The sequence below is a fragment of the Daphnia pulex genome, chromosome 10 (genome assembly GCF_021134715.1).
Source record: "Daphnia pulex isolate KAP4 chromosome 10, ASM2113471v1".
NCBI classification, from domain to species: Eukaryota; Metazoa; Arthropoda; class Branchiopoda; order Diplostraca; family Daphniidae; genus Daphnia; species Daphnia pulex.
This window is the reverse complement of record NC_060026.1, coordinates 170,033-182,726: the sequence shown is the minus strand read 5'-3', so window position 1 is coordinate 182,726 and position 12,694 is coordinate 170,033. Positions and strand designations below refer to the sequence as shown.

The window sequence follows — 12,694 nt, the reverse complement described above, 5'->3', positions numbered from 1 at the left end:
GAGACCGAGCATCGCTTGTTTCAATCAATGTTTCTAACTGTCATCACATTTCTTTATCTCATCAGAAATTCGTTGAATTTATTATAATTAGATTCTGATTGAGAATGACATCCAGCAAAAGAGAAGAAAAGAGTCAAAAGACAAGTCTCAACCATCCAGCACAATGAACCCATCATCCTCAACTCCATCGGCCCGTAGCAACAAGCATGACGTGTGCCATTACGTCGAATTCAATACCGGGGAATTGTCCACTTCTGTCCAGTCCGAGTCGATTTATAGAAAATGGTGTTAATCAAAAGACATGATATATCACCAATCATGCTATGACTATGCATGACGGAAGAGAAATGCAAATTGTATCGATCCCATACCGTCACCCTTTTTCAAATCACGCGCCAAAATTGGCGCGACACGAGACAATGGGCGTGGGAGGTGGGGTGATGAAATGAAATTCAAGATGGCCGCCACTTTTCGAACCCCTACCCTTTTTCTTGAGAAGGCCGATCAGTTGGTCCCTGAGCCTCTGCCTGTACGGTTGTCCCAAAATGTCGTCTCTGTGACATCGAAATAGTTTACTCGTTTGCTTATTCAGTCAGTTATTTAGATTTTTTTTTGTGCTGGACTATTAAAAATGCGTTTCCTGAATTATTGCTGCCATCCAGGTTTAGTTTTGTTTCGTTATTTTAAAGGTATGGAATGAACAAAGGTGCGTGACTCATCGTTAATTTTCCCGCCATGTTGAGTTATCAGTCTGAAGTAGGAGATAATGTTGGAATGTGCAATGAAATTGGAGCTGTAGTTATATTTTACATATTGACTTTCACTCGGCTTGATGGTAGACAAAATGTTGCACATCTTTGAAAGAAATGGTCATTCTGTATAGTCTGGGTTGACGAACCAATTCTGATGGGTAGGCAACACGCGGGAAATGTGTTGGCAATACAAACAGAATTCCCAATTCAACAAAGATTACATCAATTAATGTGTTGGTTTTTTAGTTCTAGTTGGCTTTCAAAATACCTGACGGAGAAGAAAGTCGGATCGATCCTGCTCGGCAACAACACAGTGTCAAGTTAGTTTCTTGAAAGATGGATCAACCCTGCGTTTTTGTTTTCATTTTCTGGTAAAGTATCATCCACAATTCTGTATTGTTGTTATGTTGGTTTTCACATCAGGTCTCTTACTTTTTTATTTTTTGTTCGTTTTTGCTTGGTCTTAACAAGATCCTTCCTGGAGACTCTGTACAACATCATCTGGCATCTTTGGGCTAAATCTGAGTGGAAATTTGCACTGTGGTCCACCTGTGCTGGAAATCCTGTGTGTCTGTTTGCTCCTTTTCTAACGTGATCTATTTGTGCAACATCTGCATGGTATGAAAACCAAATTTTGAACTTTACAAATTGAAATGTGTTTAACTCTTCAATCAGTTTTGTTTCTTTTAGGATGTGGAGCGCAATAACACGCAGCCAGAAGTAGCAATGGACCTTTTCGTGAGGATTAAGTGGAACGCACGAACTTCTACGTCCCAGGATGTCGTTTACAGCGCTACTCCACAACTACAGTAACAAGTTATTTAGATTTCATTAATTATGAAAGGGTAATGAGGATCAGAAACCGTTTGTTTGCATCAATAGCATCATTTTTAGTTTCAGTCGAGTCGAATTTAAAATTCAACATGAAATGTCCGTTGTTTCTTGCCACAGTGGTGAAGCTGTCAGCCGAAAGCGTGAGGCATTGTTATTTTGTATTTCCTCTGCTAAAAGAAGTTTTTACTTTTAGATCTATCTGATGAGTTCGGCCCCTTATAATTAATGGCAGAATATCTAACCCCTGATGATTAATTTCAACAAGTGTCGGTTGTGTAGCATTGAATTTGATGGTATTGCCAACAGTCAGGGCAGTCGAGCGTTGTATAGACTTGAGCAGTTAACCTGTCGACTACTGTTTTAGTTAATCTATGTGTATAAGAGTAGTTGGGTGATAAGGGATCGTTACACGCATTTTCGAGGTTGAGGTTCCCTTGTGGACACTGTAGTTGTGTAACGTGTAGTTTGGCTGTGCTGAAGTGTTTTTTAAATGATCGAATTGGTGATGTCTTGATTGTGATGCTGATGTGATGCGCACAAATCACAACGATTTATATTTTTGTTCTTCAAAGTTGTTGGTATGAAACCCCGATTTCCATTGAATATAGCCGAATCCCTGTTACTTAATTTGTCACTAAATTAGAGTAAATTCAATTTAACTTTATTATGCTACATTAAACTTTTCTTTCTTTTTCAAGGATGCCTCCATTGACCGTTGGACCTGTTTGATCACCAGCCATACGAAACCGACATGTGTTGTCGGAAATCTGAATGAGTTGACGGATTAAACAACCATCACCGTCTCTGTGGATTAGATTCAGGTACACACAATTTTACCTGATTTCACATTATTTCAAGTGGGTCATTCAAATTAAATTTCTAACTAAATGTAATTCCAACACATAAATTGGTGGTACAAGTTGAAATCGAGCTCGTTTATTTTTCTAATACTACAATGGTTCGGTTCAAGTAAATCTTTAACAGACATCGGCTTATTTCTCTAGAAGGATACTTAACAAATCAATTGGCATATCTTCACACAAAGAAGCCAAAAAGCGTGCTGTTTGGTTTTTGTTATTGTTTAGATTTAAGTCAATTTCTTCGCATTTGAGCAGTTCCTTTAGCGCAGTTTCGGACTTGTACATAATAGCAAGATGAAGAGCAGTGTTTCCGTCTTCTTCTTGTGCGTTAACATCGGTTGATTTTTCTAGAATTACTCTGAACAAATCAATTGGAATATTTTTCCATACGGAAGCGAATTGTAGTGCCGTTTGGTTGTCGTCATTTTTGAGGTTCACGTCCAAATTCCTGTGTTTGAGCAGTTCTTCGATCATAGTTGTGGACTGTCGAGACATCGCCAAGTGAAAAGCTGTATGCCCGTCTCTGTCTTGCAAGTTAACATTTGTTGATTTTTCCGAGATTATTCTGAACAAATCAATTGGAAAACCCTTGCCTATTAAAGCCAAATGAAGTGGCGTGCGCTTGTCATTATTTTTTATGTTAACGTCAATGTCCTTGCGCTCAAGCAGTTCCTTAATTGCAGTTTCGAACTCGAACACAATTGCATTGTGGAGGGCAGTGTCTCCGTCTTCTTCTTGTACGTTAACATCGGTTGAATTTTCTATAGGATTATTTTGAACAAATCAATTGGAATGTTCTTCCACGCACAAGCTATATAGAGTGCCGATTTATTTTTGTTGTCATTGAGGTTCACGTCCACGTCCTTGTGTTTCAGGAGTTCCTCAACCGCAGTTGCGGATTGTTTAAACGTTGCCCAGTGAAGAGCAGTTGTTCCAACTTCGTCTTGTGCGTTAATATTAGTTGATTTTTCTAGAATTACTCTGAACAATTCAACTGGAATATTCTTCCACAAAGCAGCGAAATGTAGTGCCGTTTTTCTCTCGTAATTTTTTATGTTGAAGTCCACGTCCTTGCATTTGAGCAGTTCTCCTACCACAGTTTCGTTTTCTTCACCAATTGCACCGTGAAGAGCAGTGTGACCATCTTTTTCTTGTGCGTTGACATCGGTTGATAATTTCAGAATGATGTTGAACAAATCAATTGAAATATCCTTATTAACTGAAGCGATATGGAGGGTTGTTTGTCTGTTGTTATTCTTGAGGTTGACGTCCACGTCCTGAGCAATTCATTCACCGCAATTTCGGAATTGCAAATGATTCCACAATGAAGAGGAGTGTGTCCGTCTTTTTCTTGAACGTTGACATCTGTTGATTTTTCTAGGATTACTCTGAACAAATCAATTGGCATATCGTTCCACCAACAAGCTAAATGGAGTACCGTTTGGTTGTCGTTATTTTTGAGATTCACGTCCGACTCACTTCGTTTGAGCAGTTCTCCCACCACAGTTTTAGACTTGTTCATAATTGCAACGTGAAGAGCGGTATTGCCCTTTTCGTCTTTTGCATTTGATTTTTCTAAAATTATTCTTAGCAAATCAATTGGTATATTCTTCCACGAAGAGGCGAAATCACGTGCCGTTTGGTTGCTGTTATTTTTTAAGTTAAAGTCCACGTCCTTTCGTTTGAGCAATTCTTCTAGCGCACTTTTTGACTCGTAAATAATAGAAATATGAAGTGCAGTATGTCCGTCTATTTCTTGTGCGTTAACGTCGCTTGATTTTTCCAAGATTTTTCTGAACAAATCAACTGACATATTTTTCCATACCGAAGCTAAATGTAGTGCCGTTTGGTTTTGGTTATTTTTGAGATTCACGTCCAAATTCCTGTGTTTGAGCAGTTCCTCCACCGCAGTTCTGTTTTCTAATGCAATTGCCAAGTGAAGAGCAGTGTGTCCGTTTTTTTCTTGTGCGTTAACATCGGTTGATTTTTCTAGGATTATTCTGAACAAATCAACTGGAACATTCTTTCTTGAAGAGGCTAATTGAAGTGCTGTACAGTAATCGTTATCTTTGAGGTTCAAGTCCACATCCTTGTGGTTGACAAGTTCTTTAATCATAGCTTCACATTTTTTGACTATTGCCAATTGAAGAGCAGTGTTTCCATTTGCGTTTTGTGCGTTAACATCGGTCGATTTTTCTAAGATTTTTCTGAACAAATCGATTGGAATATTTCTCCACTCAGAAGCGAAATGAAGTGTCGTTTGTTCCTGGTTACTTTTTATGTTGACGTCCACGCTATTGTGTTTCAGCAGTTCCTTGACCGCTCTTTTGGACATTCCCAGAATAGCAGTTTGAAGTGCAGTGTTTCCCCATTGGTCTTGTGCGTTGACATCGGTTGATTTTCGTAAAATGTCTCTGAACCAATCGATTGGAATATCCACCCACATAGAAGCGACATGGAGTGCCGTGTGGTTGTTGTTGTTTTTGACGTTGACGTCCACGTCCATTCGCTTGAGCAGTTCCTCGACCACCGCTTCGGACTGGTTTAGAATGGCGAAGTGAAGAGCAGTGTTTCCGTGTTCGTTGTGTTTGTTGACGTTTTCCGAATTGGTTCGAGCTAAAATCTTTTTGATCAAGTCAAATTCACGTTTGAGTCGAATGGCGAGATAAAGTGGAGTGTCGCCCTTGCAATCGGTTGTGTTGACGTCGTAATCTTTGAGCTGACTTAGAATTTTCTTGGCCGTTTGCCCTTTCCCCCCGTACAAAGCCCAGTGCAATGCCGTGTCGCCCGACTGGTTCACGCCACGAATGTCAACGCCATCAAATGCCAATGAGGGCCAGTTTGACCGTCTTTGTCGGGGTTCAGGAATTTCAAGGCGATGAAAAACACATTGCGCCGAAACAGTTTTTTGTCTGTTTGAATTTTGGCGCCTTTTTCCATTAAAAACTGGTCCATTGGCCAATCGGAGAAAGCGGTGGCCCATTCGAGTAACGTGTAGCCTAGGGAGTCGACGCTATTTAAAGATTCGCTAGTCAGGTTAACGGCAAGGTCTTCAAAGTCCTGTCTCCTTCCCTTAATCATGGCATTGTAAAAGATACATTTTCCGTCAACTAAATTCGACGTGTATTTAGACTCAGTCCCTGTAACTTCGGACTTTGTTTTCGTATTTCTCAATCCGATTCGGTCGACCACAGAACTTATGGGCGTCGACCACTTTTTCCCGTGTAGATTTGAATTTTCAAAGACGAACGATGCGAAATTTTGGCAATTGGAATAGAGGAGATGGTACGATTTGTTTATTTGATTGGTTTTCCAAATGGCTCGCAATAAATTGATTAAAAAGTCCAAATTGCCCCTAGCACTTTCCAGCAGCTTCACCGGCCCAAGTCTTTCGACAAGTTTCTTCTCTTCGGGGTCATATATTTATACATGACGTCCTTTTTGACTGGCGATTGCTGTAGAACTATGTACTTTCCGTTCTTTTCCAGAGACCACCACGTCTTTTCAGAATTGCTTTCGTTCATCGTTTGGAACACGACGAAAGCGTGAATGGTGACTCCCGATTTCAGAGGAATTGGAAGAGGATTGGAGTAAACTGTGGTGAGGTGGATGAAATGGTCGAGCGATGATTTTAAAATGCCGAGATTTGCTGTAGGATGCTTCAAGTACTCTGTCAATTCCTTGTCGGAAAATACTTCTTGGTCAGTTATGAAATACTCGTGAAGCGAACGCTCTGGGATTTCCCTGGCCGCGTCCTTTTTCTTGTCAACGTGTTGCACGTATACAGCAATTTTTTCAGGAACTTTTTCCCTTTGGCCAGGTCCGATGAAGTCGATCCTGAATTCCACATTTCTTTTATTTTCACTACCAATCTTTTGTTCCTATTAAATTGTAATTCGAATAATGCAATGCGATCAGGGTGGAATGTATAACGGAAATGAATAGCGATTTGATTTACCTCGAAGGAAGTGGGAGAGCCGATAAAAATGCAACTCGCCTGCCAACGTTTACGTGTTGAAATGTTGCATCAGTAGAAACGACGACGGGTATTTACAAGGAGATTGCGGCTCCACTTGAATGGGTTCCGTAGAGTAAATCCCAAGCGGCTGTTGCGCTTATTTGGTACAGACCACAGTGCAACACACCGTTTGGGACAAAATTTTTATTCGTATTCCATTCTTGCTGAAACTTAATTTTTAAAACACACTAGGTTGATAATTCTGCGTTGAAAAATCGAAAGGTTTTTTTTCGAAATGGCTGCTGTTCATCGGAAGGCTCTATAGTTTCGGATCTCTGATTAAAATTTTTCAGCGAATTCCAACACCGTTAAAATATCGAATAATTAAACGCAGTATTTCAGCCGAATACAGATTTAATGCTTTTCTTTTTTTACTTTCACACTCCAGTTGACGTCTAACTGTTTCTCGTTGATCAGGTTTCTCGTTGTCCTGAGTCTCTATTTATTCTTTATCTAGATGTAGACGGGAGCGGGGAGCGAATCACCTTCAGTTGATTGGAACTGCATCCACTGTCCTCATCATTTCTGTAGATGCCGCTGACAACTTGTCCAGGGCAGACTTGACACGTGCGAGGAATTCGAGTTACAAAATTTCTCACGAAATTGCAAATTGAGCAACAGCAGCAACAGAAGGTATATATTACTGATTGGGTTTTCCCTAAAATGCAGACCAAATCTTGTCACTTTCCCTTTCATTCCAGATGGTGGACATCCACAACTTCGCGTCTCGCCGTTAGTCTACTCAGACACAACATTCATCTTTTACTTAGCCAATCTCTACCTCAAACGGGTCCAACTCAAAGTGAACGGCCCGATTCACCACATCCGACCAGGAATGGACGGAATTCTCTTGTGGTTGGAAGACGATGACAAGCCTCTGGAAGCGCCGGCCAACAACACCAGCACCTAAACTGCTAACAAGATTTAAGGTTCGTTGTATCAGCAAATAATACTTGTACGATGTTGTGTGGCTCCGTCCAATTTTACATGGTTTTTCAGTTAGTCTGTAGTTAGGCATCCACCGTCTTGCTTTACCCTTTTTATCCATCAAATTTAGAGGCATCAAATCGCCTCTAAATTGATGGCGGAGCTTCAATCTTGGTCGACTTTTGCCTCGAAACTGACAGCCCGCGTTTTTTGGCTTACAGGTAGACCCCCTTCTGAAAATCACTTCAAACTGGTGAATTCCAGTGAACTGACCCCCTGCTGGCACCACAGCAAAATAGGGAGAGAACAAAAACCTATAAAATGGCCGTGAGGTGGAAGAGGATACGTATAGGCTACATTCATCCAGCAGAGACTGTCGACTGCGATTGATCCACTCTTTGATACTCCAAGACAAACTACACAAAATCACAAGTGAGTTGTTCACCACCTTCATTATTTATGTCTTAATTTCGGTTCAGTTCGTCTCATATAGTGAAACCCATTTCCGTGTTTTACTAAACGTGTACGGTGTATAGTTTTTTTTTTTTAATTTATTTGTGGTCTCCCCAGTTTTCCTTCAATATCATTTCATGAGTCATTTCCTTTTTTATTTAAATTTTGTTTTTACTTAAAAGGTCAACCTGTTGACCCTACTGTCGGAAACTGATCCGGATCGGCGGAACAGTTTGAGCCTTTCGTGCGCATCTTTTTTTAATTTATCGCATTTAATTCATGACGTGTGTTAAAAGTTAACCAGTATCGATTAATAATCGATACACCACATTTTCATGTCTGGTGTTCATCCACTGAAATTAAAAACCATGTACTTTTCCAATTATAACAACGGTTCGAGTGGGTGTATTGGAAAAGGCGTCATTTAGGAGTAGGTGCAGTGGTGCACCTGGAGACCAGGGTTCGAACCCCCTGGTGAGCTTTGTTGGTTGGTCATACACCCGCTCTGGCGCCACTGTGGCGTCACATGGACCCCGTGACTTGTTGCAGGAGAGGGAACTTGGGAGGGTTGGCTGGGGGACGGTTTTCGTCGATATTGGGATCGGTCCAATATTCCTCAGTCGGCACAAAAGGCAAATGAAATGTGGAATGATGGGAAACTGGTGCTGTTCTGACAGTGCAAAGTGCCCTTGTTTGCGCAGTCATTGGGTTAATTGCCTTGCTCCGTCGTGTTGAATTGGGAATGTGTTGCATATAAGTTGGGAGCTGGCAATGTACGGTGCTAGTCGAATATCCTTCAGTGATCATAGTGCGCATGGCATCCGCCCGAAACTAATGTTGTCTGCGTCGTGCACCGCCGGGTGTATCATGGTGCCAACCGCTTGAGAAGTGCGTGTATGTGAGGGGTTATTTGTGCTTAGATTCAGATCCGTGTATCCAAGGCTTGGCTGGGGGGATCGGCGCCCGCAGTGAGTCCACCCGACTCCATTGTTAAAATTGTTATATTAACTATACTATAGTTTAATATCAACAAGTAGTACACACACACAGCGACGGATGTGCTCTCTCTCCTTGATATTTAAATAATATTGAAACTTTTTTTCTGTTTCTCTTCTGTCAACTGTGTTAATTTAGTTTAATTGAAGTCTAATTTCTTATTTAAACTTGCCTAGTTTTTGTCTTTCGTTTATCAGGTTTCGCGATCACCCTCGAAATGATCAAATCAAATTCAATAAATATTTAACGATCGAATAAAAAGCCGACAAGTTGCAAGAACTCTCGAAATTAAATTTGTTTTGTTTTTTTAAATTTAAAGAACTCATTTTAATTGTAATTTGATTTTATCCTAATTGTTTAGAATCAGACGCTTATGGTGTAGCTCGTGGCTTGGCTGGTGGTAGCTGTTGATTCCGATTATGGTCCAGTCACCTGGCGTCGGGAGAGTGACAACTGGGCCACTGCTGATAACAATTGGTGCGATCAAATCTTAATCTACCTAGGAATTCCATCCGGCCGGAAGAAAAAGCGGAAGAAACGACTAAACCGAAACAAGAGGAAAAGCCCATCGCCATGGAACCACCAGTAGTCCAGGCACCAATCCATCCGCCAATCCAGCCGCCAGTTGAGCCATTAATCCAGCCGGAAGAACCAGTTGAAGTTGTCCCGGCTCAACCCGGAGTGAGTGCCATCGGTGCTGTTGCATCAGTCCAACAACAGCCGAATATTGTTGCCGTTTCAACGCCGGAAGTCAGCGTGCGGACCAAGCGGAGGACGAGCGTCAAAGTCACCAGTTCCGGTCAGCAGACGACGTTGACTTTTTAGAAAAAATCATCCGCCAATTCGGATGAGAATATTCAGATGAACCCACAGAGGCGGACTCGGAGTTGCATCGTCGACGACACTTTCAGGTACAGTCTCTCCTCCTTTCATTAATTTAACCGCCAAAATTTGAAATTGTTTAAACTTCAAAATGCAAATTGTGTGTATTTTTTTAATCGACGTGTGCTTTTAGCATCACTAATGAGTGAGCCGATAATGGCATGTTTTAAAAATAAACCAAAAAACCTATCATGCAGTCAATGCAATGCTCAGCTATTTATGTTCTCATAGATTTATTCATTAATCTATTTCTATCTAATGAGATGTTTATTTGGCTTATTCGTTTGCCTTTTCGTCGTTTTTACGGATTGCCTGCATTGATTTTTGTTTTGAATTTGGGCGGGAAGATGAGCAGCCGAGTGGCGGAGTGGGAATAAAATTTCATCTGGCAACGGCGCTAATGGCCGCACGGGAAATGAAACTCGTCAGCTGTCTCTGGTCAGTTCTCGTCTCGTCATGTGTCTCGTGTCTTTTCTTGATAGAATAGAATTACTTAATAGTTAACACAAGGAACTTGGAGTTGTTTAGAAGGTAAATAGTTCACAAAATAATAACAATTGATGAGAGTAACTAATGCAAACTTTTGATGAATTTGTGCACAGCAATATGGACAAGCACATGTTTTGTAGGATGCCTTTTCTCTTACTTGACATTTTCTCCTTACTTTATTGGCAACTTTGTCAACTTTTGTGTTTCTTTCCCTTGGTGTGCAGACTCGATCAACATCAACAACAAGATTTGCAAGTTTTACTTTTGCTGGTATCAGACGGCAGCAGTCTCGGATTCATCAATAGGTTTTGTAGGCTACTACTGCTTTCTGATTGATTTGCTGCTTACGACTGGCATGACTTGCATAGCTTTCATTTGCAACATGCTTCAGACGTGAGCTTGTTCTGGCAATTTTCAAAACTTGTACAGTACTATTATTGTGTTTTAGCTCTGTCCAACTTTTGTAGGGTTTTGCAATAATTAAATCTGTAGATGGGCATCCACCATCATGTCTAACGTTTTATTGCAATTAAACATTTTTTTTTTTTCTTCTACAGATTCCATCAAAACAAAACAGCCCGTTGCCTCTCAACTGACGCGTGCAATTCAATCGGGATCGACTTCCGCCTCTAAACTGGCAGCCCCACATTTTGCGGCCTATGAAATCCCTTTTGAATTCCGGTGAACTGACTCATGACCTGGACCTAGTGTCAAAGTGAGCTACCATGTTTGGTGATGGATTCGTGAGAAAGAAAGGTAAAAATAGAATTGGTTGGCGCCGAACAAGAACACAATGTTCTTATAGTTTGTTATAGATAGCTGATAGTTAAATTTTCCATTTGATAATTTGTTTTTCTGTTCATTCAGTTGGCAGCTGTCATACCCTTTCTGGAATCAAATAGCGATTCACGGCCAATTACGCTGCCATATTTTGGATTGGATTAAAAAACGAAGTTATCGAGACATGTTGGTGATAATTGATCGAGGTGAGATCCGAACGTGTTTTGTGTTTGAACGAAAATTGAAAAGTAAACACAACGACCTTGAACAGAAAGATGAAAACAAAAATCCCACTTGAACCAAACGGCAAATTTCAACAACACGGAGGCGACACCCAATCAACCTCCAAATTGAAAGTACAGCTGAGAGCCACCAAGTCATTTACATTCTGCTCACGGTGAAGGTTGAGATCCGACAGCGAAAAAAGTCGCAATTCGACAACGCGGGGAATCCTGAGAGTTCACTGGCCGACGTAAGAAAGGAATCGACTTCCTTGCCCTCTGTGTGACACCTTGCATTAGCAATAAATTCAGGTTTGGTTTTCCACCAAATAAGGGCATGAATCAGTTTTGCAAAATATTTTATTTTTTCTCTTTTGTTTTCTTTTCCAGTAAAGTGATGGCATTACGAAAGGTCCTCTAATCTCCGGATAAAAGCGAAGAACGGTGGGGCAGGACGTCTTAAATGAGTCGTTGTAGTGGAAGCGTCAACACGAGTTACACTACACGACAATAGTAGGGTAAGTTGCTCTTTCATTTGTTATCTATTTTCTTTCTTACGTATATTCATGCTACAGCTATGAGGTCTTTAATCTACGCTCTGGACATATTTATTTTCTTAACAAGAACACAATGTTCGTTATGCCAACCCTTTTTCTCTTTCACAGTTGTGCAATTATTGAATTAGCGAAAAGTCGTTGATTTTCATTTTGCAATCGATTCGAGTTATTCGATCAGATCTGAGCCGAATGTGTCCAACTGTGAGGACATCTCTTTCTGATGGCACAGACTTTCTATTTCTTTTCTGATCGTTCTACCCCACTGGGCCATTTTGGTCGTTTCGCCGAATATTCGATCGTGTGAAATGCCAATTTTGAATTTTCATGCACAGCTCTTGTTTGTCTTTTACACGGGATCATTTCTAGTGGTGACGTCGACGGTCGACTTGGCGGATGTGGTGAGGTGGCGATTGTATCACCAATGTATGACCAGAGGAGGACGATTGCATTTTTGAATATCTCATTCATTATTTTCCGCTTCTCCGCGGCCTCAGAATCAAAAGCCGGAAGCAGTAACTCTGCCTCCCTTCCGGAATCATCAACTGTCAACAACCATTGCCCAGCCTATCGTGTCCAATAGGTTAGTTCTATATACTCAAAGTTTCGTTTTATTTTTCTTGAAAAAGGGAATTCGCCTCCTTGGGGGTACTACCGTATTTTTATTTGATTTATTTTTGTTTTTCTTGAGATACCGTTTAGTTTTGCCTGTGCTGGTATTATCATTGGCAGTGGACTACTGCCTGAGCGATCGATAGGTACGTCATTGTTTTAATGTGTTGTACAATTTCATTATTTGTTTGTTATACTTGTGGCTGGTGGCCAGATCTTCTCAGACTATAGAGAACAGCTCATTTGCTGAATGCTGATGAGCACCGAGTTCGGGTTCCTTGACCTTTGCGTGGGGGTATAACCCTGTACTGGTACA

General features: G+C 40.9%; 2 protein-coding genes and 1 long non-coding RNA gene across 6 annotated transcripts in view; 2 read left to right on the top strand and 1 right to left on the bottom strand.

The window, feature by feature from the left end:
- Nucleotides 1-456: 456 nt before the first annotated feature.
- LOC124204446 lies at nucleotides 457-1,651 on the top strand. Its single transcript, XR_006878882.1, has 4 exons — nucleotides 457-689; nucleotides 999-1,123; nucleotides 1,224-1,370; nucleotides 1,428-1,651. It is a non-coding gene; the product is annotated as an uncharacterized LOC124204446 (long non-coding RNA).
- Nucleotides 1,652-2,479: 828 nt separating this feature from the next.
- Nucleotides 2,480-6,470, bottom strand: LOC124204932 (serine/threonine-protein phosphatase 6 regulatory ankyrin repeat subunit B-like). The gene is made up of 3 exons (XM_046602179.1): nucleotides 6,405-6,470; nucleotides 3,721-6,327; nucleotides 2,480-3,218 (listed from the first exon to the last, which is right to left on the bottom strand). Exons 2-3 carry the CDS (start codon nucleotides 5,427-5,429, stop codon nucleotides 2,579-2,581), a joined length of 2,349 nt encoding a protein of 782 aa, XP_046458135.1. The 5' UTR covers nucleotides 5,430-6,327; nucleotides 6,405-6,470; the 3' UTR covers nucleotides 2,480-2,578.
- Nucleotides 6,471-6,951: 481 nt separating this feature from the next.
- Nucleotides 6,952-12,694, top strand: part of LOC124204441 (uncharacterized protein PB18E9.04c-like) — a 41,685-nt gene continuing 35,942 nt past the window's right edge. For 2 of the 4 annotated variants that reach the window (XM_046601504.1, XM_046601505.1), the window contains exons 1-5: nucleotides 10,777-10,967; nucleotides 11,079-11,524; nucleotides 11,603-11,730; nucleotides 12,136-12,349; nucleotides 12,469-12,524. The gene's annotated coding sequence lies outside the window, so the exon portion shown is untranslated. Of the gene's footprint in view, nucleotides 7,098-7,165; nucleotides 7,394-7,612; nucleotides 7,824-9,201; nucleotides 9,752-10,776; nucleotides 10,968-11,078; nucleotides 11,525-11,602; nucleotides 11,731-12,135; nucleotides 12,350-12,468; nucleotides 12,525-12,694 lie in introns of those variants that run through there. The other 2 variants (XM_046601506.1, XM_046601508.1) reach the window with 2 other exon arrangements.

Bases quoted from the DNA above. Each gene is read 5' to 3' on its own strand.
- LOC124204932 (XM_046602179.1), bottom strand. From the start codon at position 5,429: ATGGGCCACCGCTTTCTCCGATTGGCCAATGGACCAGTTTTTAATGGA. The intron at 3,219-3,720 runs GTGGACGTCAAC...ATTTGTTCAAAA, and splicing joins GTGAATGAATTGCTCAGGAC to TAATCCTATAGAAAATTCAA.